The 27,146-nt window shown below is 41.3% G+C and overlaps 1 protein-coding gene across 1 annotated transcript in view; it reads left to right on the forward strand.

Annotated features, from left to right (window-relative positions):
- Positions 1-27,146, forward strand: part of LOC111967602 (GPI ethanolamine phosphate transferase 2) — a 120,618-nt gene that overhangs the window by 44,336 nt on the left and 49,136 nt on the right. Inside the window, exons 6-8 of the mRNA XM_023992763.2 lie at positions 1,882-2,094; positions 11,952-12,169; positions 15,628-15,903. Coding sequence (XP_023848531.1) covers positions 1,882-2,094; positions 11,952-12,169; positions 15,628-15,903 — 707 coding nt within the window. The remainder of the gene's footprint in view (positions 1-1,881; positions 2,095-11,951; positions 12,170-15,627; positions 15,904-27,146) is intronic.

Below are 27,146 nucleotides of genomic sequence, written 5' to 3' on the forward strand. Positions count from 1 at the left end.
TGGATTCACAAGATGTTTATCTTTTCATTTGCTGTTACACCAATTATTTCACGTTGCGGTCCTCGCGTTGTAATTATATCTTGGCTATTTGGGGCTTTATTTGTGATGGTGCTGCAATGTATTACTGATTTTATCGTCAAATAATGACATTTTCGAACAAAAACATCAATGTATTGTATAACATCGATGGTTATAAGACAGACTGAATCATCTGATTAAGATTGGTTGTCAGGTGTAGTGATTAATTTTAATCTCTCTATTTGTTGGGTTTTGTGAAGGCTATCCTTTGGCGGTGGAAACATGGTGAAAACATGGCGTTGTTGTGAATCTGGGCTAATGTGGTAGCTAATACTGGAATATATATTGGTGTTTTCGCTGTAAAACATTTTTAACAAATGGAAATGCTGGCTGGGATTCACAAGATGTTTATCTTCATTTGCTGTACTTGGACCTTGTGTGTTCACTCGAAAATTATATTAAATATGATATCCGTGTTCGCGTATACGGCGCTAGGCTATGCTAGTCAGCTTTTTTGTGAGATGGATCCGGATCGGGAAGGCAGGCGACTGTTAGATGGTTAGGGAGCTTGGTCGCAATGGGTCCTCCAAGCATTACTTCAAAGTGTATGGCATAAGGACAATAAAAAGTCAAGTGGTATTTCGGAGTGGCCGTCACATAAGCTTACTCAATCCTATAGAAAAATGTGTGCGGCAGGACTGAAAAGCGTGTGCAAGCAAAAGGAGGCCTATTCAAACGCTGACTCCCAGTTACACGCAGCTCTGTCAGGAGAATGGGCCAAAAATATTCACCCAACTCTATTGTGGAAGCTTGTTTGAAGTCTACTGGTTAACGTTTTGACCCAAGTTGAACAGATTTAATAGGCAATTTGCTACCCGAATACTAATTGATTGTATGTAAACTTCTGAAACCCATGGGAAGTTGATCTGAAGAAATAAAAGCTGAAATAATATCTCTCTACTATTATTCTGACATTTCACATTTCTTTAAAATTAAAGTGTGTATCCAACGTGACTTTCTAAAACAGGACATATTTTTACTAGGATTAAATATCAGGAATTGTGAAAAACTTGAGTTTAAATGTATTTGGCTAAGGTATGTAAACTTCCAACTTCAACTGTAAATATATAAACACACACATACTCTCTCTCACAACGGAGCTCTGACTGTGAGAAACGATGACGTATTTCACGTACACACAGACACCACCATCTCTCAGCTGAGCTCTCACACTGTGAGAAGCGGTGACGTCTTGACACCGTGTGAAGAGGAGCTCGTTAACATCTCGCCGCTCCGTGACGAACGTGTCGGTGGCCGTCCATGTGAATGTGATAATTGTTTCCTCATTCGCCACATATATTGCCGAGATCACTCCTCATCTACGTGGGTTTATTTCAGGCTGATCAGATTGTCCTGAGAGACTGGCTGAGAAATMATGGACAGGCTCATGCAGTAGCTTGTACTGTAGGGCCTCTGAGGAGTGAGCAGAACACCAGAATTCATCTTCTGGATTAACCTAACAACTCAACTGTCAGTATTAAGATTGAGCTTTTATCAAACRGAGAAACTGGACACAGCATTGATAAAATATAAATATATGTTGTTGTTGTATTTTAAGTTGTGCTCCACAAACTAAATCAATAATTATTTTAAAAATATGGCATGGTAGGGGTTGATTAGGGATTCAAATGTTCTGCCCTGTAACTTCTCAAATGATTTTGAATGGGACTGAATTGTGTGTCCCCAGAAGGTCATTTATACAAGACTGTGTGTCTTTGCCTGTATGCCTCCTTCCAGGCATGTGTCTCTATGTCCTGAGATACTCCCCTCAATCTATCTCCTCTCTTTACTCCTTATAACCAGTGGGGATGGAAAAGCCGCCAACAGTAGAGCAGGTGGACCTGACCCCAACCTTGGCCCTTGGTCTGGGCCTGCCCATCTCCCAGAACAGCGTGGGCCGCTTCATCCAGCCCGTGGTGGAGGACGCCTCGCTCAGGGACCAGCTACGCTTCCTGCACCTCAACGGCCACCAGCTGAGCTGCCTGCTGAAGGACAGCATGCCAGCCTATGAGAAAGGTAAGAGGGAATGGTGCAGTGCAGTGGTAGTGCCAAATCAGAGCAGAGAAAGGTTAAATCAGCTCCCAGCCTCCCAAATCTACAGAGTTGTCCGTGTCTACAAAGCTAATCAGAAAAAGCCAAGGACAAGTAGCTAAATTCAAGTGTGTTACTAATACAAACACAAGCAAGTATACAGGCGCTTAGGCACATACATACCATTTGTGGCGTGGGCACACACGCAACGCACGCACGCACGAGCTGCACGCAACGCACGCACGACACGCACACCAACCACACCACACACCCACACACACCACACACAACACACACACAACACACATCTGCCCTGGAACTAAGTCTGTAATAAATGTAGCCACCCAAAAGAATCACACAGGGTTGATCACAAAGATTGCTTGGTTGCCTATCCCCCAGAGGACAAACCGGCCCTCCTTTCCCTCTCTCTCTTCTCTGTCTGCACACACACACACAGCCCAGCCCTCTGCAGGGGTTCACACCTCCCTACTTCTAATTATCTTACTGAATCACATGTCCAAAAGAAAGAAACAAATCAGAAGGATACGATTATCACCTTAAGGGGTCTTCCACACACACCACACACACACACCACACACACACACACACACACACACACACACACACACACACACACACACACACCGCCCCCGTAGTTCCATTTCAATCTTGGCTGCTGTGTTTAGGCTGTGTTGTATACAGGTCAAAGTGAGGCTGTGAGACACAAAAGAAGAAGCCTGGGCCCGTATCCACAAGCATCTCAGAAAAGGTCCTAGGAATCCCTTTTAAGACAACAAACCTCCCAGCTCAGAGTAGGTTTAGGATAATGTTAAGACACTGCTCAGACAAACTCTGAGCCAGGAGTAAAATTATGTCTTAAAAGTTTATCTCATCTGGTAATCACGACACTTTGAGGTACTGCGAAGGAAAGATAAGGATGTTTCTCATTGACATTGTTGCAAATGATGGGAATAACCAATCGTGATGAGGCATCGCCAGCTGCGAACTCTGTATCACGCTTTAGACAACCACAGTGAATGTGACTGGACATCAAATATTGCAATGGTAAAATGTTTGATTAAGCTGTCTGTCATTTCGCCTGACATGATCATTTTGCCTATTCTTAATTATTGCCTAATATATTGGCATGCATACTTTTATTTTATTTTATTTTACAATTCTGATGTTTTGAAAATGTTACCATTATATCAACACACTCGTCACTCCCATTTTACAACTCTAAATCGCTCTGGCACAGTAGGCATCAAATAACTTTGCCGATAATGTTGTATATAATGTTCCATACAACATTTGAAAGGCCTATCATTTTCACTGAACACAATCAAAGTTAACATAAGCTCTAGATTTCCTTCAATTGCCCAATTTCTAGGCATGTCCAATTTAGGCATATTTTTAACAACGTGAAATTTGCGCTCCAAATGGATAACTTGAAATAACATGATAACAAAAAAAAATACGAAAAACATTAGCGTAATGGTTATGACCATTTAGTCGTGTCATGTGAAATGGGCCTTCTGAAATCATTGTCAAAAGCYCCAGAGATACTGTTGCATGTAGGTCTACATTATTTATGGGTTGATCATATAGAAAAATCAAAGCATTATTTTAACAACACCATTTTTAGATTATCAAGACCTGATTGTAACTCCTGACTGCTCATGAGCTATCCTAAATGTCTATTGACTAGGTGTGACTCTTATGACCACAGATGATGCCTCATGCTTACCTTTTATTTCTGCCCATAAGAGTAGGAGTAAAATGTCTCTCTTCTCAGCACTTAGGACCAATTGTCTACTCTGAGATGCTAATAGACCCTGTGCTTGGTCTATTACAGTGGACGATCTGTAATAGGTCATTTAGACAGTCTCTCTTCCCAGTTTTCAAAATTGCTCCTGCACTTTTATGTGGTTCATCTTCTAAAAAAGGGAGGTCTCAAATGTGCAATATAAATGTACAGAAATAAAGTGGTACAGAGGTAAAAGGGGTTCACATGCAACTCCAGGGTTGTGGGTTTGATTTCCTCAGGTTCCCCATGCTGMGTATGTTAATTTAGGCGCTATTTGACATGTCAGAATCCCTTGATGATTCTCTGCGGGTGTTCCAACTCGACAGTATAGGAACATATTCCATATTCATTGGAGGCACGGTTCCCACTTCAGAATGATCTGTGATCTGGATTTTGAAAAAGGAAGATCCTTGTCGGGGGAGAGATCCGTAGAGCGCGTGTGGGGCGTGTCTGTGTTTGCATGTGTCTCTCGTCGGAGTACTTGAACCTGATCAAAGCCACGTCTCACAACGCAGATTTGTGTTGGCGAACGTGGCTGCATTTACAAAGGCAGGCCAATTCTGATATTTTTTTGTCACCGATTAGTCTTTTGACCGATCGGATCTGCTTTGAGAAAGATCTGATAGGATTGGTCAAAAGACAAATATCAGAATTGGACTGTGTGTGTAAACGCAGCTTGTGTCAAAACAAGCCCTCTTGCGACACACATGTTCTTTCACTGAGTGCTATGCCACATACACTCCTCTCCATATGTATTTGGACAGTGAAGCTAAACATTTTACGTTTGGCTCTATACTCCTGCATTTTGGATTTGAGATCAAATGTTTCATATGAGGCGACAGTACAGATTGTCATATTTTATTTGAGTGTGTTTTCATACGTATCTGTTTTACGGTTTAGAAATMAAAGCACTTCTATATCTAGTCCCCCAATTTGAAGATGTCATAAGTATTTGTTCAAAGTTCACTTATAGTGTATTAAAMTAGTCAAAAGTGTTGTATTTGGTCCCATATTCCTAGCAAGGAATGACTACATCAATCTTGTGACTCGTTGAATGCATTTGCAGCTTATTTTGGTTGTGTTTTGTCCAATAGAAAGTGAAGGGTGAATAATGACTGGAGTCATTTTCTTTATCATCCAACAAGTTTGTAAAGGCAAAAGCTTGATGTAGTCATTGTGTGCAAGGAATATGGGACCGAATACTAAACTTTTGACTACTATATATATACTATAAGTGAATTTGTCAAAATACTTATGACATCTTCAAATGTGGGTACTAGATATATAAAGTGCTTTCATTTAAAAACTGTAAAACAGTTTTGTATGAAAATACCCTCAAATATTATGTGACATTCTGTGCTGTTGCTTCATATGAAACATGGTATCTCAAATCCAGAATGCTGGAGTATAGGACCAAATAAAAATGTTTAGCTTCACTGTCCAAATGCATATGGAGGGGAGTGTAAATAGACGCATAGATACACACGGACATACACACGTGCACACACACACACACACACACAGTTCTACATAGTTAGAGTGTAAGATTGTGTTTAAATTAAGTATGTATTTTAACAGTGACGAAAGGTATTAATTATGGAATTTGACGACAACAACACATACACCACACCTGTGTGTGTTACCTGGCAGACTATAGCATAGAGCAGTATTTTTTTAATTTATTGCATGTTCTTGCATAATTATTGCATAATTTAATGTGATTTATTTTATTTAACCTTTATTTAACTAGGCAAGTCAGTTCAGAACAAATTCTTATTTACAATGACAGCCTACCAAAAGGCAAAAGGCCTCCTGTGGGGACGGGAGCCTGGGATTACAAAAATGTAATAAATAACATATAAATATAGGACAAAACACACGGCATGCCCAATGAGACAACACAACACTACATAGAGACCTAAGACAACAGCATAGCAAAGCAGCAACACATGACAACACAGCATGGTAGCAACACAACATGACAACAACATGGTAGCAACACAACATGGTAGCAGCACAAAACATGGTACAAACATTATTTGGCACAGACAACAGCACAAAGGGCAAGAAGGTAGAGACCCCAATACATCACACAAAGCAGCCACAACTGTCAGTGAGAGTGTCCATGATTGAGTCTTTGAATGAAGAGATTGAGATAAAAACTGTCCAGTTTGAGTATTTGTTGCAGCTCGTTCCAGTCGCTAGCTGCAGCGAAATGAAAAGACGAGTGACCCAGGGATGTGTGTTAAACACTGCCCTAAGTAGATGGGATGTCAATCCACTTGTATTCCCTCTGCAGTGGTATTCTGACTGCATTGTGAACGTTTTCCTTGAATAATCATCCTAGATGAACTGGAGAATTTGGGGCACCGATGTACCATAAATCAACCATAGCAGCTTCAGTTTATTATTTTAGCAAGAGTGTGTCTTCTCCTCCTCACAGATTTCTCAATCATCTTTTAATCACAGCTTTTTGTTCCGTAAGTGAGGGGCGAAGAAACTATCTTCAGAATGCCTTAAAGTTCAGATTGTTGGTAGAGGACTTCACTGAGGAATGAGGTGTTTTTTTGGGGATTTTGTGTTTTGATTTTTTTCTTTATGGGTTCCCTAATGCTCCTGCCTTGATTGTGTAATTGCTTGGTCTTGTCATGCAGGGCTCCCTCAAAAAAGAAACCTTGGTCTCAATGGGACTCCCCCTGCCTAAATGGAGGTTAAATAAATATATGTTCATAATTTGAACCAAGTCACTGTCTATCAATTCACCGCAACCCTTTCCCCTCCATCTCTTTCCTCCTTTTATTTTGGGACTCCGGTCTTAAGTCACACTCACACCCACCCATGGGCCTCTAAAGGATGAATGCACATTACTGTAGAAAAATACATGCTAATCAATCACAGTTGCTGCTTATTGCCACTGTAATTTAAAACATATTTATATTTCAGTACAGTAGCTCAAGAGAAAGGAGAACTCACACAGGCCTTAAATTACTATTCCGAGTTTGATCTAAAATTGCTGCCAGGAAGGTCCTTGTCTAAACTACAGATTATTCAGCTACATTTTTTCACTCGCTAGTTTCCATAGTGATTCTGGGACAACTTTACAAGCAGTGGACCTAAATCTTGAGTGTGAAATCTGGGCATTACAACTGAGATATTAACCGCAAAGCATCCTTGTGAGATTGTCCTTACTATATATACGATGGACATGCGTAGACATCTACACAAACAACCATCTCACACCTACAGCAAATGTCTTGACAAAGCACAGACAAGACATGATGAAGATGCTAAATTCAGTCAGTGGCGTGCGTACCTCATCTATTTTTTTCTTCTTGTCTTTATCACATATTTACTGGACCTCCTTTGAGAGGCTTTTCATTTGTCCTCAGTAAAAGGAACAGAGGACCATATGGACTTGTTAATCTATGAGAAATCTCTGATAGAGAGAGTTGGGCGATTGGAGAGAGTGGCTGCTCTTAAAAGAGAACTCTGCAAGGTTGTGGTTATTGCTGTCCCTGTCAGTCACCTTGATTAAATCAGCCTTAATGCAAGTTAAATAAAGGTTACTTTAAAAAAATAAAATGTCACATCCAGACGAGGACCAAGCAAGTAATCTGATCCTAAATTCAACCACTCGCTGTAGTAGGCTAAATTACAGTGTGGCCGAACAAATTGGACTGACACAGTGGTGCCTTTATCGAGGCTGCTCGGCCGTTTCCCTTTTTGACCTTACACATGTGCTTCTCAAGGTGAGCATACATGAACAACTACATACAGTGCTGGAATGAAAAAGATGCTGGTACACACTTTTAGATGTTCCCATTTTAGTGCGATTGGGAGTTCATGGAGGGGCGGACATTGGGATTTTGTCATGACTGTGACCTCTGACTGATGTGTGTCACGAGTGTTGATCTCAAACCGAACACTTGGCCCCTAAGCCCTTTAGTGAGTGGCCGTTTGTTTTTGCTGTTGTGTTCGATAGTGATCACTCGAGTGTGTTTTGGCCCAAATGAGTGTTTTGGCCCAAATGAGCATTGAGATGATGAACACTCGACATCCCAACTGCCACTTATGAATATTCCAAAATGCAAAATCCATCCGTGAGCATCTATCTTGTAGCATGACTCACTTGCTATGAAACACGGGCAGTGAGGACCCCGGGGCAGACACAAATGCATAGTCTGATAGACAGTGAGAAAGWTGTCAAAACAACAACATCTCTCTACTCCTGCATAAACTATGTGCAATTATGTTGGTCACCAGTGATTTCATCTGCTGGTTTTAGCTTGTTGTAGCCTGCCTGCTGCAAGCTAGCTTCACTGACAAAAACAGGGATGGAATTGTATTTAGCGCTAGCTAAAGATGTTGGTCACTTAGCTGATAAACAGCATATAGGTTGTCACTATACTACGACAGTTTGACAGCTTGCTGAGGAAGTTGTAGACATGTTTCCAAAGCGCCAATCGTTACGGTGTAATGTTTGGGTCAYCTAAACACACAGCACAGCAGCAGACGCCATACTGTACTGACTCCGGGCAGAGAAGGTTGTTTGCTGTTTCATTTCCAGGCTGTGCCCATGGAGATCCTGGTTCTTGGCGTGATCCTGGACAACACCCTGTCGTTCTCAACTAACATCAAGGCGGTGACCCGTTCCTGTAGGTTCATGCTCTACAACATTCGCAGAGTACGACCCTGCCTCACGCAGGAAGCGGCGCAGGTCCTAATCCAGGCACTTGTCATCTCCCGTCTGGATTACTGCAACTCGCTGTTGGCTGGGCTCCCTGCCTGTGCCATTAAACCCCTACAACTCATCCAGAACGCCGCAGCCCGTCTGGTGTTCAACTTTCCCAAGTTCTCTCACGTCACCCCGCTCCTCCGCTCTCTCCACTGGCTTCCAGTTGAAGCTCGCATCCGCTACAAGACCATGGTGCTTGCCTACGGAGCTGTGAGGGGAACGGCACCTCCGTACCTTCAGGCTCTGATCAGGCCCTACACCCAAACAAGGGCACTGCGTTCATCCACCTCTGGCCTGCTCGCCTCCCTACCTCTGAGGAAGTACAGTTCCCGCTCAGCCCAGTCAAAACTGTTCGCTGCTCTGGCACCCCAATGGTGGAACAAACTCCCTCACGACGCCAGGTCAGCGGAGTCAATCACCACCTTCCGGAGACACCTGAAACCCCACCTCTTTAAGGAATACCTAGGATAGGATAAAGTAATCCTTCTAACCCCCCCCCCCCTTAAAAGAGTTAGATGCACTATTGTAAAGTGGTTGTTCCACTGGATATCATAAGGTGAATGCACCAATTTGTAAGTCGCTCTGGATAAGAGCYTCTGCTAAATGACTTAAATGTAAATGTAAATGTTCGAGTCCAGGATGTTTGGTGCAGTATTTCTCAAGTGAAAAAATGTGCATGAAAACCATTTGTCTGTTGTTGATTTGACAACAAACACTTCAATGAAGAATCCCATTGAAGAAAACACTCTTTACTTACTTTTAAATGTTCATATTTTTAAATATTCATTTGGATTCTTGCCGAACCTAATACTCTCAGAGAATCTCTGTATTCTGTGCACCCGAATGGAACAGAGGAGCTGGAAACTAAACCTTTTGATTAGGAGATGAAACAAACACAATCCAGGGCCAAATTCAATCAACTCAACCATATAACACTTTATTCTTACTCTGCGGAGATGAAAGTTTGCTTTCTTCACATGCTCAAAACCAGCGCTTACAGTGCGATTCAAGAAGTACACTCCCGCATGTTAGGCCTAGTTCAAACATGCTTTCTTCCTGAAGGGAAATAGTGTTACTTTAAAACAGTTACAGGCCAGTTTATATAACCTGTACTTCTTATTGCAATACAGCGCTTTTCCCATCTAATTTCTTTGTTCTCCAACTGTCTGTCTCACTGGCGGCTGGTCTTTGATTGATTGAGCTTATTTATTTGTTTCTCTGGAGTGGAGGAGGTACAGAGGTACGAATGAGGGGAACAGGAGGGSACCAGAGGTTTGTGTTCTTGCTGACGTGGCTCATTTCTGTCCTAAGTGCCGTAGCATCCCCTTCTCCGAAAACTTGGCCAGCCACCTCAGTGGGAAGGCAAAAATAACACTGATGGTTTCATGACTCAGCAATATGACAGTGGATTATTGAAGAAGTCCTCGACTTGTTGGATTTATTTGTACTACAAGTGAAGTACCGCCCTCAGCCTCATTGACAACTCCCACTTCTTTTGATATCTGTTCTTCAAATGATTAGATCATTTTTTTGTGTGGATTCAGCTAAAGCTGAACCATTGTTTCATTAAAATATATATTAAACTTTGCATTTCGCAAAATTGGGATAACAGAATAATTAAATGATTAATAGTGAGCGTTATCAATTATGGCTGTGACGATAACAGTATCTCAATACTTTTTCCATGGCTAAAATTAAATCACAAAGCAGAGCAGTAATAATCGTATTAGGAGACGATGGGGAGGTGATTAAAAAACCTTGTCCATGCCAGGCCAGGGCATTCATCTCTCCTAACCTATGATCAATTCATTAAATTACAGTTTCATTATGAATGGATGGCGTGTCATTTTCGCTTATGTTTGAGGAATTTGTCACCTGAGTAATCAAAGCGGGACATAGGGTGGATCCTGTGTGTAGTATACAGTAACTGAATGAGTAAATTAATTAGTTCTTATTGTTTCTGTAATTGGTGTTTAGCAGTATAATTGGGTACATTAACTGCAGTGTTAGTGTCTGTTGAAGAGGCAGCTGTTGTAGGATGGGGATACAATTGTAGAGTTTTGGCAGTATAGCTAGTAAATAATTAATAAAGACATATACTGTATATGATCTACTTTTTAGAGCTAGTCTCCTCYAAATATGTCATATTTATAGGCTCTATGTCTGTCAACCAACAATGGGTCACGTTCATCAAACTGAATTACTTTGTTACTTTTTCGTGTCCATCAGAGATGAACTGATGAAAGTGTAATGACAGTTCATATTAGAGTATACAGCCCATGTCTATCACTCTCATTTACACTGTATTTTTAATATCTTTGATTTGCTAATAACTTCAGGCATCTTGTGGATACCTAAAAAAGCCATCCTCTGACCAATCCCTCTTTCACTTTCACTCTGACCAAGGACCGTTTGTAGTATTGTTTGATTCATGCCTATGGCGGAAGGCTCGTATATTTCCACCTCCGTTCCTGTGTCCGACATAATCACAATCTCCATTTATCAWAGTTACGCTCATATGACTCAGATAGAGGCGCCAGCAAACGATGMGTATCAGTCAAGTTGTACGCGTTCTCGAAGAGTTGGACAAAGCCAAAGCGAAGGGTTGTTTTTTTTATACTCTACTTTTGAATGTTATTGTTCCCAAAATTAGGGCTGTGATGGTCCTGGACTTTTGGAACGATCATGACGGTCATTTTGTTTTCATGGCGGTCTTCATCCATAATCGTMGGCTACATGATTTTACAATTACCATGCCAGCCATACCCAACATGCAATTTTGGAAGGTTCTTAAAATGCTTGAATGAAATGAATACAGAAAAGTTAACCATGTTGAATGGATTTTTTTTAAATATCCTGGCTATGAGTTGGCGATGTTAAGTGAATTACGAGCGGACTAATGGAGCTATAAATCTGCATACAAATGATATGGAGTGAACGTGCTGTCGATTGGTTATCAATGATACTTTTCTCCAAGTCTCCGGCGCAAATGATTTGAGCATGTTTCGTGAATTAAACGTGTGTAAATCATTACCCGTGGTTTCTTACTAACACGGGAGTAACTGTTAGTGTATTATTGTGTGATTGCCGCTGTACAACATATACAACACATTCTTGAAAGGTGCCTCTGTTAGTTATTGTGTGTCTACCTTTGCAACTACTACCACCACTAGTAGTAGTTAGTTTATTGTTCATGTGAAATTGATTGACGTCTTATATCACTCACACTTTGGCATAACACCTTCCTTTCCTCGCCCTCCTCTCATAATTCTCTCCCTCTCTCCTCTCTCTCGCCCACAGAGGAGGGTTATGAGCAGTTCCGCATGGCGGAGAAATCCCATGGTAACTGGTTGAAGCTGGTGGTGGAGGGCAACACGTCAGAGGTGCTGAACAACATTGGGAAGAAGGTGCTCAAGCAGTACCTGGAGGCCCTCAGGGTCATGAGCGCGGCCCTCAGCAAGCAGATGGGCAAATACGACATGTATTCCATGGTGGTGGGCATGGTCCTCGTCTTCCAGGTGGGTAGTGGGGTGTTGCCCCCCAGACGCTTGTGTCAGTTTGGGATTTTCCCCACGAATGGTTAAGGTTAGGATTGGGGGGGGATGGGAAACCTGACCCTAGGTCTGTACCTAGGGGAACTTCACCCCAGAGCTGGGAGTGAGGGACAGGAAGTTACATGATGATGATGATAGTGGTGATGATGTAGTCGGTAATATCTTGTGTGTGTATATAAATATTTATATATATACATATGTACATACACATGTACTTTGCATGCAACCCATAATAAGACTATGCAAAGTCTATTAAAATATTATCTGACTCCATAAAGACAATTTAGCAATGTGTAAGCAGGACTGTTGTTGAGTTACAGGAATAGGCTTTCAAGAAATGTCTGAGAATTGAATGATCAATGCTAGTAGATTTAAATTGCAAACTGAATCAATTCACATACAAGGCTAAACCACAAGTTTCAAGTTATTACTGGCATTACAAGTTATTACTGGCATTATTCTAGGCATGATCGAAGCAGGGGAGAGAGAGAGAAGTCAAGGTCCTAAAGACCATGCCACAAAAGGTCCATGGGGAGGAGCTAGAGAGAGGCAGTGTAGGTACCTCACCAAAGCAGGACATGAGCAAAAGAGAGAGAGACAATTCATCTAAGACCAACGTATAACCATATGAATTTAAAATCCGAGTTGTTGACCAATAGCAGACTCTAAAAGTGAACTTCCAATCAGATATCAGACGTGCAGCATGTTATCACAACAGCACCTCTGCTTCCCAACACAGAAAATTCAGCATGACTGAGAAACACAATTGAATACTTGAATACGGTGTCGTCAGAGACATGTCAGGGGCTGCCACTACATGCTGATCATGATGATGATGAACACTTGTATACATTATACCAAAAGTGTTATGTACAGTACATATGCATGCCAGTGCATGGTATGTGTGTGGCCGTGGTGGCATATTGCTGATGTTTGTCATATATGAATGGTATTAGCCTAAATGAGCACGTTGCATTGTAAACTGGTGTTATGTGGTACATATCACACACAACCCACATCCAAATATTAGCATTTTAAGATGCCWATTCTGCTGCTGAAGAGAACCAATATCTAGGGAATATTCATAGAACACAATACATTTTAACGAACAGTTTTAATGTTGATATAAGGCTTGACTTGACTTAATCCCATGGTTTACTTTTACAGAGAGTGTCGATATAGCCTTCAATTATTAAAATGACCTCGAGCTAGCGTGAGAATAARCATACAGTTGGAACAGCACTTCGCCAGAGTTCTGATTGGATAACAGATCGTTCTGTTTCCTCTGTCTGTGATAACTTTAGATGCTGCCTTGATCTTCATTGCCGCTACCAAACACTTGAACAAAAGGTCTCTAATGAAGTGAGGTGTGTGTGCGCGCATGGGTGCCATATTGTTTAATTATCGYGTTCAAATCTAATCAAATGAAATGTTTTTGTCACGTGTTTCTGTAAACKACAGGGGTAGACTAAAAGTGAAATACTTACCTACGGGCCCTTCCCAACAATGCATYGAGAAAGAAAATMGAGAAATAATTGAAAAGTGATAACACGTAATAACAAAAGTCATAATAAATATATTGTGAGTAACGATAACTTTGCTATATCATGTTACATGGGATACCAGTACCTATTTGATGTGCAMGGGTACAAGGTGATTGATTTAGATATGTACATAACTATAAATAAAGTGACTAGGCAACAGGATAGATAATAAACAGTAGCAGCAGCGTATSTGAAAATAAGTSAAAATAAGTTAGTGCAAAAAGGGTCAATGCAAATAGTCCAGGTAGCTAATTGGTTCACTATTTAYCTAACTATTTAGCAGTCTTGTGTRTTGGGAGTAGAAGCTGTTCAGGYTCCTGTTGGTTCCAGATTTGGTGCATCGGTAGCAAGTTAAATGGTTTAGCGATGCTTTAAAGGTCAAAACATCTTTATACTGCTCTTTGTTGAGCAAGCATTTCTCCAAGTAAACTTTTTCTGGGGGGCGAAGGGGCAGTCAGTAACAATCCAACTTTCCTGGGCTTGTACGACAAATCTTCCATGTGAACAATATTYGATGGGGCAATTCCCATGCGTTCCCTTCAAAACAAATTAACAGAGAAAAATCTGCTGTGCTCTCATGCTGACTTTTGCAGTCACAACTTACGTTCATTTGAATGCGTTTCATCTTGGAGACGGGGCTTTCATATGCAAAGAGGTCATTTGCCTGTAAAAGCGGATAACAATAATCATAAGAAAAATAACAGAACGTGTTGGCATTTGCTCACTTTTTGTGTACACTATTTGTGTAAGGGTTTGACTTAACGTTGGACCGTTTTGGATCATTGGTGGAGCTGTGAGATGTTTTTTATGAATTGTTTTTATAGAATATACTGTATGTTGTAGCCTCCTGGGTTTAGAAGATTGCCTCCGCTTTTAGAATTTGCTTCGCAACAGTAAATACTGTACGCACCATAAATAAGATATGAACGACAAAGGTTTAACCTATAAAAATGCTTTGCATTTATTCCAGTTTGTACTCAAATTTCAGGTCAGTTTCCGTTGAGTTCACTGGGTTTGTTGTCATGCTCTTGCGCTTTAAGACCGTTTCCCTACAAGTTATTTACTTCTTTTCAGAAATAAAACTGCTAATTGCAGCACGACATAGAACGCTCTGCATAGACTCCCCAGCGAGTATTATTGGGAGCAGTTGGGAAAGTTGACAAAAATATCCCAAACTCTGAATAGAAACTAAGAAGTGTCCCTCGAGAGGCGACTGCCTTCTATCAGGAAGAGAGAAGCAGAGAGAGAGAGAAAAGAGGCTGTTTCCAAAATAAAAAGTTGGACTTGTCAGCAGTTGGTCCCAGTCGATACTCAAGGACAAGGCATCTAGTCTTCTCTCCACTGCACGGTCCCTGATAGATTTAGTCCGTAGAGAGGGGAAGAGAAAGGGAACTATGTAGTAAAAGGACCTGGAACTCTTGTCTCTTGTGTTCCACGTACTTGTTTACTTTGAAAAGAAAGAGCTTCCATATTTGCTTCCAAGATGGCACATTGAAAGGTTCCAGTTGAAAGACTTCAGTCAAGCCAAAATCCAAATGCAAAGATAGGGAAGTACACAAATTATGCTTTTGCTTGGACTCAATCCAAGCCACATCAACCACAGATTGACAAATGTCTGTACTCTGTTCACACATTGACTCCAGTGTTACCTCGTAGTTTGCCCATCTATCCAGCCATCTCTCTCCATCTTCTGTGTCCTTTACTGTATGACTCATTAACCTCATGCAACATATTGCAAAGACTTGTAGCTATAAAGGTGAGCTCGGTCTGTCCGGTGTTTTTGCATTATGTATGTGCATATTTGCACACCCTTGTGAGTCTGTTTTTGCTTACATCCATGACTGGACTGAGTGTGTGCGTTCCTCATTCTCTCTCCAGCTCCTTCTCCTCCTGCTGCTGGCCATGCCCGAGGCACTGAGCGGCGCGTCAGAGGTGGATCTCCCTGTGTCCTCGGCTCTGCTTTCGCTGCCCTTCTACCTGCTGTGCCTGCTCCTCTTCTCCGTGCACATGCTGGTGTGCACGTCGGCCGAGAGCGCCTGCTACTTCTGCAGCCTCTCCTGGGGCCTGGTGTTCGGGGCAGTGGTCCTCTCCTCTGGCCTGCTCTGCATTCTGGTATCCATGGCAGCCAGGAAGGGAGCAAAGCCCCCTGGTAAGGTGAGTACATTGTCTGAGAGCCATCTCCAATGAGACACTAGTAGCTATTGGTCTTCTACAGACTGGTCAAACTTTACGCTCAACCTAGTAATTAATGGTCGTTTTCAGACCACTTTTGACGTCTGAAAACTTTTGACACTGACCTTGGAGAGAACTATCACTTGAAGAATTAGGCCAGTGCATTTTCTTCTCTGACCCTCCCCGACCACAGTAGCCTATTCCCTGCCATCGACATTATACAGACGTTCTCAAATTTGTTGGTACACTTTCAGCTCATTGAAATAATGCTTTGTTCCTCCTGAAAAGTGATGAAATTCATTTGATCATGTATACTTGCGTGCCTTTGGTATGTCATAGAATAAAGCAAAGAAGCTGTGAAAAGAGATGAATTATTGCTTATTCTACAAAGATATTCTAAAATGGCCTGGACACATATGTTGGTATCCCTTAGAAAAGATAAATGATTTGATTATAGTGATATAACTAATTTAATTAGTATCACACATGTCTCCAATCTTGTAATCAGTCATTCAGCCTATTTAAATGGAGAAAAGTAGTCACTGAGCTGTTTGGTATCGTTGTGTGCACCACACTGAACATGGACCAGAGAAAGCAAAGGAGACATTTGTCTGAGGAGATCAGAAAGAAAATAATAGACAAGCAAGGTAAAGGCTACAAGACCATCTCCAAGCAGCTTGATGTTCATGTGACAACAGTTGCAAATATTATTAAGAATTTTAAGATCCATGGAACTGTATCCACCTCCCTGGACGTGGCTGCAAGAGGAAGACCCCAGATTGAACAGATAAAGAACCAAGGATAACTGCCAAAGAGATACAAGCTGAACTCCAAGGTGAAGGGCATCCTGACTGGTTGCATCACTGCCTGGTATGACAACTGCTTGGCCTCCGACCGCAAGGCACTACAGAGGGTAGTGCGTACGGCCCAGTACATCACTGGGGCCAAGCTTTCTGACATCCAGGACCTCTATAACAGGCGTGTCAGAGGAAGGCCCTAAAAAAKKCCAAGCCATAAGACTCCTGAACATCTAGTCAAATGGCTACCCAGACTATTTGCATTGCCCCCCCGCCCCACCCCTCTTTACACCACTGCTACTCTCTGTTGTGATCTATGCATAGTTACTTTAATAACTCTACCTACATGTACATACTACCCCAATTAACCGGTGCCCCCTGTACATTGACTCTGTACCGGTACCCACCTGTATATAATCTCGCTATTGTTATTTCACTGCTGCGCTTTAATTACTTGTTACTTTTATCTGTTATTATTATCTGTATTTTTTGAAACAGCATTGTTGGTTAGGTGCTCTTAAGTAAGCATTTCACTGTAAGCTCTACACCTGTTGTATTCGGCMTATGTGACTAATAAAATTTGATTTGATGTCAGTTTCTGATCGCACCATCCGTTGCTTTTTGAGCGAAAGTGGGCTACAAGGAAGAAGATCCAGGAGGACTCCACTTTTGAAAGAAAAACATAAAAAAGCCAGACTGGAATTTGCTAAAATGCATATTGACAAGCCACAATCCTTCTGGGAGAAATGTCCTTTGGACAGATGAGTCAAAACTGGAGTTTTTTGGCAAGTCACATCAGCTCTATGTTCACAGACGAAAACATAAAGCTTTCAAAACATTAGAGGAGGCTCGGTTATGTTTTGGGGTTGCTTTGCTGCGCCTGGCACAGGGTGCCTCGAATCTGTGCAGGACACAATGTAATCTCAAGACTATCAAGGCATTCCGGAGCTGAACGTACCGCCCAGTGTCAGAAAGCTCTGTCTCAGTCTCAGGTCATAGGTCCTCCAACAGGATAATGACCCCAAACACACAGCTAAAAGCACCCAAGAATGGATAAGAACAAAACGTTGGACTATTCTGAAGTGGCCTTCTATGAGTCCTGATCTGAATCCTATTGAACATCTATGGAAAGAGCTGGAACTTGCAGTCTGGAGAAGCCACCCATCAAACCTGAAACAGCTGGAGCAGTGTGCTCAGGAAGAGTGGGCCAAAGTACCTGTTAACAGGTGCAGAAGTCTCATTGAGAGCTACAGAAAATGTTTGATTGCAGTGATTGCCTCTAAAGGTTGCGCAACAAAATATGAAGTTAACGGACCCATCCTTTTTGTCCATGCCATTTTCATTTGTTTTATTATTTACAATATTATGTTGAATAAAAAAAAAAATCAAAAGCAAAGTCTGATTTCTATTAAATATGGAATAAACGATGGTGGATGCCAATTACTTTAGTCAGTTTCAAGTTATTTCAGAGGAAATTGTGCATTCTTCGTTTTTTGTGGAGGGGTACCAACAAATTTGAGCACGTCTGTATATATTGAGCAGACTGGTTAAATAATTGCATTGCATGTTGATAAAAAATACACCGTTTGAGACAAAAGGTCTTCGAAATGATGCTGTTCTTTCTTTGTAATTACTTATTTCTGTCCCTGCAAGTCATACTATTAAAACCATGCAACATAAAGAGAGGTGAATAATTAAAATGAATTAGTCTTTCCAGAAAAAGTTTTAAAGACAAACTGTTTTTTTCTACTTCTAAGTCACCAGTGTCATTAAGCTTTCTTAATTATGTTTGAAAAAGTGGCCTCTTCTCTCTCTCTTCTGGGAACTAACAGAAACATATATATATATATATWTTTTTTTATCATTAGGATAGATACAGTGCATTCGGAAAGTATTCAGACCCTTCAATTTCTTTTCCACATTTTGTTACATTACATCATTATTCTAAAATTGATTKAATTGTTTTTTTTCTCACAGTACCCTATAATTATGAAGCAAAAACAGGTTTTAAGACATTTTTGCAAATGTATTAAACATTAAAAATGGAAATACCACCTTTACATAAGTTCAGACCCTTTACTCAGTACTTTGTTGAAAAACCTTTGGCAGCGATTACTTCCTCGAGTCTTTTCGGGTATGATGCTACAAGCTTGGCACACCTGTATTTGGAGGAGTTTCTRAGATTCTTCTCTGCAGATCCTCTCGAACTCTGTCAGGTTGAATGGGGAGCGTCGCTGCACAGCTATTTTCAGGTCTCTCCAGAGATGTTCGAACGGGTTCGGACTCTGGCTTGGCCACTCAAGGACATTCAGAGACTTGAACCGAAGCCACTGCTGCATTGTCTTGGCTGTGTGCTTAGGGTTGTTGTCCTGTTGGAAGGTGAACCTTCACCCCAGTCTGGGGTCATGAGTGCTCTGGAGCAGGTTTTCATCAAGGATCTCTCTGTACTTTGCTCCATTCATCTTTCACCCGATCCTGACTAGTCTCCCACTCCCTGCCGCTGAAAAACATCCCCACAGCATTATGCTGCCACCACTATGCTTCACAGTAGGGATGGTGCCAGGTTTCATCCAGATGTAAAGCTTGGCATTCAGGCCAAATATTTCAATCTTGGTTTCATCAGACCAGAGAATCTTGTTTCTCATGGTCTGAGAGTCCTTTAAGGTGCCTTTTGACAAACTCCAAGCAGGCTGTCGTGTGCCTTTTTAGAGTGGCTTTTGTCTGGCCACTCTACCATAAAGGCCTGATTGGTAGAGTGCTGCAGAGATGGTTGTCCTTCTGGAAGGTTCTCCCATCTCCACAGAGGAACTCTGGAGCTCTGTCAGTGACCATCTGGTTCTTGGTCACCTCCCTGACCAAGGCCCTTCTTCCCCAATTGCTCAGTTTGGCCGGGCGGCCAGCTCTAGGAAGAGACTTGGTTGTTCCAAAGTTCTTCCATTTAAGAATAATGGAGGCCGCTGTGTTCTTGTGGACCTTCAATGCTGCATAATTGTTTTGCTACCCATCCCCAGATCTGTGCCTTGACACAATCCTGTCTCAGAGCTCTATGGACAATTCCTTCGACCTCATGGCTTGTGGTTTGCTCTGACATGCACACAGCTTTGGCCTACTACGCTTTGACCTACTACAGTAGCTTTAATGGTATTGTACTTCAAACTATATGTAGGCAGGTTTCTTAGGTTTCAAACCTCATCAAACAACCTACTTCATACTCTTCAGAGGGATAATGGACATTACAGTGTACAGCTATTAAAATGTATACAATATACAGTACCAGTCTAACGTTTGGATACACCTACTCACGTAAGAGTATTTTTTGTTGGTGCTATTTTCTACAATGTAGAATAATAGTGAAGACATCAAAACGATGTAATAACACATATGGAATCATGTAATAACCAAAAAAGTGTTCAACAAATAAAAATATATTTGAGATTTGTGATTCTTCAAAGTAACCACAAGTAGCCACCGCTCGCTTAGTGGGACTATCATTTGTTTTCGTCAGGGCAATGACCCAAAACACACTGGCTGTGTAAGGGCTATTTGACCAAGAAGGAAGTGATGGAGTGCTGCATCAGATGACCTGGCCTCCACAATCACCTCACCTCAACCCAATTGAGATGGTTTGAGATGAGTTGGACCGCAGAGTGAGGGAAAAGCAGCCAACAAGTGCTTAGCATATGTGAGAACTTCTTCAAGACTGTTGCAAAAGCATTCCTCGTGAAGCTGGTTGAGAGAATGCCAAGGGTGTGCAAATATCTTTATTTGTTTACACTTTTRTGCTTACTACATAATTCCATATGTGTTATTTCATAGTTTTGATGTCTTCACTATTATTCTACAATGTCGAAAATAGTAAACAATAAAGAAAAAACTCTTGAATGAGTAGGTGTGTCCAAACGTTTGACTGGTACTGTATATTGTATACATTATAATAGCTGTACACTGTAATGTTCATTATCCCTCTGAAGAGTATGAAGTAGGCTGTTTGATAAGGTTTGAATCCTAAGAAACCTGCCTACACATAGTTTGAAGTACAATACTATTATAGCTACTGTAGTAGGTCAAAGCGTAGTAGACCAAAGCTGTGTGCTGGAAAACATTGGTAGAGCATGGATGGAATAGGCATTGTGGTGCTCATGTGAATTTCCTGTCTTTTTTGGCTTCAGACCATGCCTACTRCTCACTTAAAACATATTTTTTTGTTTTTAATTTCCATGTTTTGTACACAACATTATTATACAACATTATAATACAGCATATCACAGTAATAAATGTTAGTTAAAAGTAAACAGTAATCACAAATATCAACAGAAATAATGTAGTTGTTAGTATTTATTTAATGTTAACAGCTGATTTTCCAGAGGGAAGCAAAAAAKCAGAAACTCACTTAAGCCAATTTGGAGTAAACTGGGGTAAAACATGTCCTGATTTCTCTTAGACAATCGAGCAAGCCCCTGGAACCTAAAAGTTTACTGAAGAAAGTCCTACATAACCTGTAAACAAAAGTGAATTATCACTAAATATAGCATTTACAACCAAATGTACATTGGTCAGATATAGTCAACTTTGTAAATACAATTCAGGGATGGCCACAATTGCTCTTGAGAAGCTGCAGTTTTATGCAGGCTGTTTTTGTTCAATCCCAGTTCTAGCACACCTGATTCTACTATTCATGGTCGTGATGAACAGCTGAGGTCTTGATGAACAGCTGAGTAGTAGAATCAGGTGTGGTACCACTGGACTTGAAAAAAAAACATGTATAACCCTTTGGATCGTCAAGAACAATCTTGATAACTCCAGATACAAACAATGCTGAGAAACCCCTGTAAAATACAAGTACCAAACACTCTTCAGAAAAATATATACACATTTACAAATCTGCTCTAAATCCTTTAACTACAAATGTTCTTAGCCATTTTGTACACAGCTGTCCAACTCCAGTGAAAGAGGACACATTCCCTCATTTATATACGACAGTATAAATATGAAAACAGATGGGACTATGCACAGATTTGGAACAGAACATTTTAAGTATTGATAGTGTGCGAATGACCATGTGTACGGTGTGCATTGGAATTGGCATAAGTCAATTGTCAGCTCCACATGGGCCAGCTTGCATTTATTTCTCTGTGACAAGCGCATGCCCACAATCCTCTACTCTGCCATAAAGCACTGTGTCCTTGGGAAGTACCGTAGAGATGGCGTGCATCTCATGGATGAGGGCAACAACCTCTTCCTTTAGAGTCTGAAAGCTGGTCTCTCCTCCATTCTACCAAGACACACGCAGTAGTACACACCACCAACACTCACTGCCACTTGTCTGCCACTACAAACCCAAAGGCTCTTTTAAGAGCCACCTAATTAATGAAAATAAGTGTGTGTGGGAGGGGGGCTGTCAAAACTATAACTAAATGATGGTCAAAATGTTTCCTCTGGGAGACAAACCCACAGTCTTCAGATACACAGGCGGTAACTCTAACCGTTAACACACCCTGTTCTTAAAACATTGATTTTGACAGACCATTTAAATGGACAGATTGGAAGCGTTCATTCCAAAATGATGTTGGTCATTCACTCAGTACTGATTTGAACATTTATTTAGCTTTCTTGGTTAAAATACAATAGTCTAAAACTGTTGATTTGTTGAAAACAGACTCATTTTATTACGTAGCTGACCAAGTTAGCAAGCATGTCATTTTCTTTTGACTGCGCACAATTTAACTTAGCGACATTTGTGGGTTTTCGAGCATGAACTGCTCTTTTCAGGTCCTGCCACAACATCTTAATCAGGTTTAGGTCTGGACTTTGACTAGGCCATTCCAGAACTTTAAATGTGTTGCTTTTGAGCCTTTCTGATGTAGAATTGCTTGTGTGTGTTGGATCATTGTCTTGCTGCATGACCCAGCTAGGCTTTAGCTCACAGATAGATGGCCTGACATTCTCCTTTAGAATTCTCTAATACAGAGCAAAATTCATGGTTCCTTCAACAAGGGAAAGTCATCCAGGTCCTGAGGCAGCAAAGCATCCCAAACCATCACACCACCACCACCATGCTTGAACGTTTGTGTGAGGTTCTTACTGTGGAATGCGGTGTTTGGTTTTGCCAGACATAACAGGACCCATGTCTTCCGAAAAAGGATTGGCGGGCAATGATTTACATTGGCTCGTTTGATGTTCCCGGACAACTTTTAGACACAGTGCCAACTGCGGGGAACACTGCATCGCTTCCAATTATTGACCGGATGTGTCTGTGATGATCTGAAGTGAGGTCCCGCCGCTGGATGCGCCGCGACAGGTTTACTTTTTGTGTCTATGTCTGTGTCAGCATGCCTTCAGAAACCGAAGGGGGGGAGAGGAGGGAGCCTTGTGGGGTTCCTTTTGTGTGACAAAGCCAGACGGTCTGGCAAAAAAAGTCGAGTTATAATGGCTATGTCCTGAATGGCACCCTATTCCCTATTTAGTGCCCTATGGGCCCTGGGCAAAAGTAGTGCACTATATAGGGGATAGGGTGCCATTAGGTAAGCAGGCAAAGACTTGGGTGACAAACTGCCCTATTGATGATAAACGCACGTAACGACCAGARGAGATCTCCAGCAATGTGCCAGTCTGCTATTGGATTAGCATATACAGTCAGGTCCAACATTATTGGCACCCATGGTAAAGATTAGCAAAAAAGACTGTATAAAATAAATAATTCAAATATTGAGCTATGTTGTATGCTAAAAAAAAGCGAAATTATATTAGTTTTTACTAATACTATTGCTCAGAGAAAGAGATTTTGTTTCACAAGTAAATATTTTTCTCAAAAAGATATGGGTCAAAATTATTGCCACCCTTGTTTTCAACACCTTTCAATACCTCACCTTGCGAGGAGAACGGCACTGAGCCTTTTTCTAAAACCTTTTATGAGATTGGAGAACACATTGGGAGAGATCTTAGGCATTCCTCCGTACAGAATCGTTCCAGATCCTTGTCTTTCGTCTGCGCTTATGGACTGACTCCTTCAATTCAAACCACAATGTTCAAGTGCGGCGACTAAGATGCCCTTTCCAAATGCTTATTTTGTGGTCAACTAACCGTTTCTTTGTGGATTTTGATGTGTGCTTCGGGTTATTGTCTTGCTGGAAGATCCACTTGCAGCCAAGATTGAGCCTCCTGGCAGAGGCAACCAGGTTTTTGGCTAAAATGTCCTGGTATGGGTCAAGTTCACCACTGACCTTAACAATGGTCCCAGGACCAGTGGAAGCAAAATAGCCAATAACATCCAAGATCCTCCTCCATATTTACAATACGTATGGGATTCTTTTTGCATTTGCATCTTTCTTTAGATGCCAAAACCCACCGCTGGTGTGCAAAAGAGATATATTTTCATGTCATCCAACAAAGGTAAATGCCTGACGTTTGCTAAACAGCATTGGCACCTGGATCAGAACCGGTGCTATGGTTAGATGACATGAAACTAGAGCTATTGGCCATGCACACCAGTGGTGGGTTTGGTGTTGAAAGAAAGATGCAAATGCAGAAGATACCCCCATACCTACTGTAAAATATGGTGGATCTTTGATGTTATGGAGCTATTTTGCTTCCACTGGTCCTGGGGCACTTCAACGGCCTGGATGCCTCTGCCAGGAGGCTGAAACTTGGCTGCAAGTGAAGAAATGGTTAATTGACCGGGGGAAAAAATTGGCCGTCTGTCTCCAGACTTTAACCCCATTGAAAACCTGTGGTTTGAATTGAAGAGGGCAGTCCATAAGCACAGACAAAGAATATCAAGGATCTGGAAAGATTCTGTATGGAGGAAAGGTCTAAGATCCCTCCCAATGTGTTCTCCAATCCCACAACTAAGGTGAGGTATTAAGAGATATAAAAAAACACAGGTGCCAATAATGTTTACTCCTATTAAAGGACCTACTATTGGAGGACCAAAAAAAGKCGTTACCGATTATTCGGACGATTTTTATATATATATTTGTAATAATGACAATTACAACAATACTGAATGAACACTTTTATTTTAACTTAATATAATACATACATAAAATCTATTTAGTCTCAAATAAATAATGAAACATGTTCAATTTGGTTTAAATAATATAAAAACACAGTGTTGGAGAAGAAAGTAAAAGTGTAATATGCGACATGTAAAAAAGCTAACGTTTAAGTTCCTTGCTCAGAACATATGAAAGCTGGTGGTTCCTTTTAACATGAGTCTTCAATATTTCCAGTTAAGAAGTTTTAGGTTGTAGTTATTATTTGACTATTTCTCTCTATATCATTTGTACAGTGGGGAGAACAAGTATTTGATACACTGACAATTTTGCAGGTTTTCCTACTTACAAAGCATGTAGAGGTCTGTAATTTTTAGCATAGGTACACTTCAACTGTGAGAGAAGGAATCTAAAACAAAAATCCAGAAAATCACATTGTATGATTTTTAAGTAATTAATTTGCATTTTATTGCATGACATAAGTATTTGATACATCAGAAAAGCAGAACTGAATATTTGGTACAGAAACCTTAGTTTGCAATTACAGAGATCATACGTTTCCTGTAGTTCTTGACCAGGTTTGCACACACTGCAGCAGGGATTTTGGCCCACTCCTCCATACAGGACGCTTTCTCAGATCCTTCAGGTTCGGGCTGTCACTGGGCAATACGGACTTTCGCTCCCTCCAAAATTTTCTATTGGGTTCAGTCTGGAGACTGCTAGGCACTCCAGGACCTTGAGATGCTTCTTACGAGCCACTCCTTAGTTGCCCTGGCTGTGTGTTCGAGTCTGTCATGCTGGAAGCCCAGCCACGACCCATCTCAATGCTCTTACTGGAGGGAAGGCAGTGTTTGGTCAAGATCTCGCGATACATGCCCATCCATCCTCCCTCAAATCACGTGCAGTCGTCCTGTCCCTTTGCAGAAAAGCATCCCCAAGAATGATGTTCCACCTCCATCGCTCACGGTTGGATGGTTCTTGGGGTTTACTCATCCTCTATTCTCCAAACACGGCGAGGGAGTTTAGAGCAAAAAAGCTCTATTTTGTCTCATCAGACCACATACCTTCTCCCATTCCCTCCTGGATCATCCAGATGGTATTGGCAAACTTCAGACGGGCCTGACATGCGCTGGCTTGAGCAGGGGGACCTTGCGTGCCTGCAGGATTAATACATGACGGCGTAGTGTGTTACTGAATGGTTTTCTTTGAGAGACTGTGGTCCCAGCTCTCTTCAGTCATTGACCAGGTCCTGCCGTGTAGTTCTGGGCTGATCCCTCACATTCTCATGATCATTGATGCCCCACGAGGTGAGATCTTGCATGGAGCCCCAGACCGGGGTGAGTTGACCGTCATCTTGAACTTCTTCCATTTTCTAATATTGTGCCAACCGTTGTTGCCCTCTCACCAAGCTGCTTGGCTATTGTCCTGTAGCCATCCCAGCCTTGTACAGGTCTACAATTTATCCCTGATGTCCTTACACAGCTCTCTGTCTTGGCCATTGTGAGAGGTTGGAGTCTGTTTGATTGAGTGTGTGGACAGGTGTCTTTTATACAGGTAACGAGTTCAAACAGTGCAGTTAATACAGGTAATGAGTGGAGAACAGGAGGGCTTCTTAAAGAAAAACTAACAGGGTCTGTGGAGAGCCGGATATCTACTGGTTGGTGTAGGTGATCAATATATTTATGTCATGCAATAAAATGCAATTAATTACTTAAAAATCATACAAGTGTGATTTTCTGGATTTTGTTTTAGATTCCGTCTCTCACAGTTGAAGTGTAAATAACCTACTGATTAAAAGTACAGACTCAGCATGCTTTGTAAGTAGGAAAACCTGCAAAATCGGCAGTGTATCAAATACTTGTTCTCCCCACTGTATTTCATATACCTTTGACTATTGGATGTGCTTATAGGCACTATAGTATTGCCAGCCTAATCTAAGGAGTTGACAGGCTTGAAGTCATAAACAGAGCTGTGCTTCAAGCATTGCGAAGAGCTGCTGGCAAACGCAGGAAAGTGCTGTTTAAATGAATGCTTTCGAGCATGCTGCTGCCTACCACCGCTCAGTCAGACTGCTCTATCAAATATCAAATCATAGACTTAATTATAATATAATAAACACACAGAAATACGAGCCTTATGTCATTAATATGGTCAAATGCGGAAACTATAATTTCGAAAACAAAACGTTTATTCTTTCAGTGAAATACAGAACCGTTCCGTATTTTATCGAACGGGTGGCAACCCTAAATCTAAATATTGCTGTTACATTGCACATCCTTCAATGTTATGTCATAATTATGTAAAATTCTGGCAATGAATTACTGTCTTTGTTAGGAAGAAATGGTCTTCACACAGTTCGCAACGATCCAGGCGGCCCAGACTGCTGCATATACCCTGACGCGAATGCGCTTTTGTTAAATCATCACCCGTTTGGCGA

The sequence above is a fragment of the Salvelinus sp. IW2-2015 genome, linkage group LG8, assembly GCF_002910315.2.
Source record: "Salvelinus sp. IW2-2015 linkage group LG8, ASM291031v2, whole genome shotgun sequence".
In the NCBI taxonomy this organism is placed as follows: domain Eukaryota; kingdom Metazoa; phylum Chordata; class Actinopteri; order Salmoniformes; family Salmonidae; genus Salvelinus; species Salvelinus sp. IW2-2015.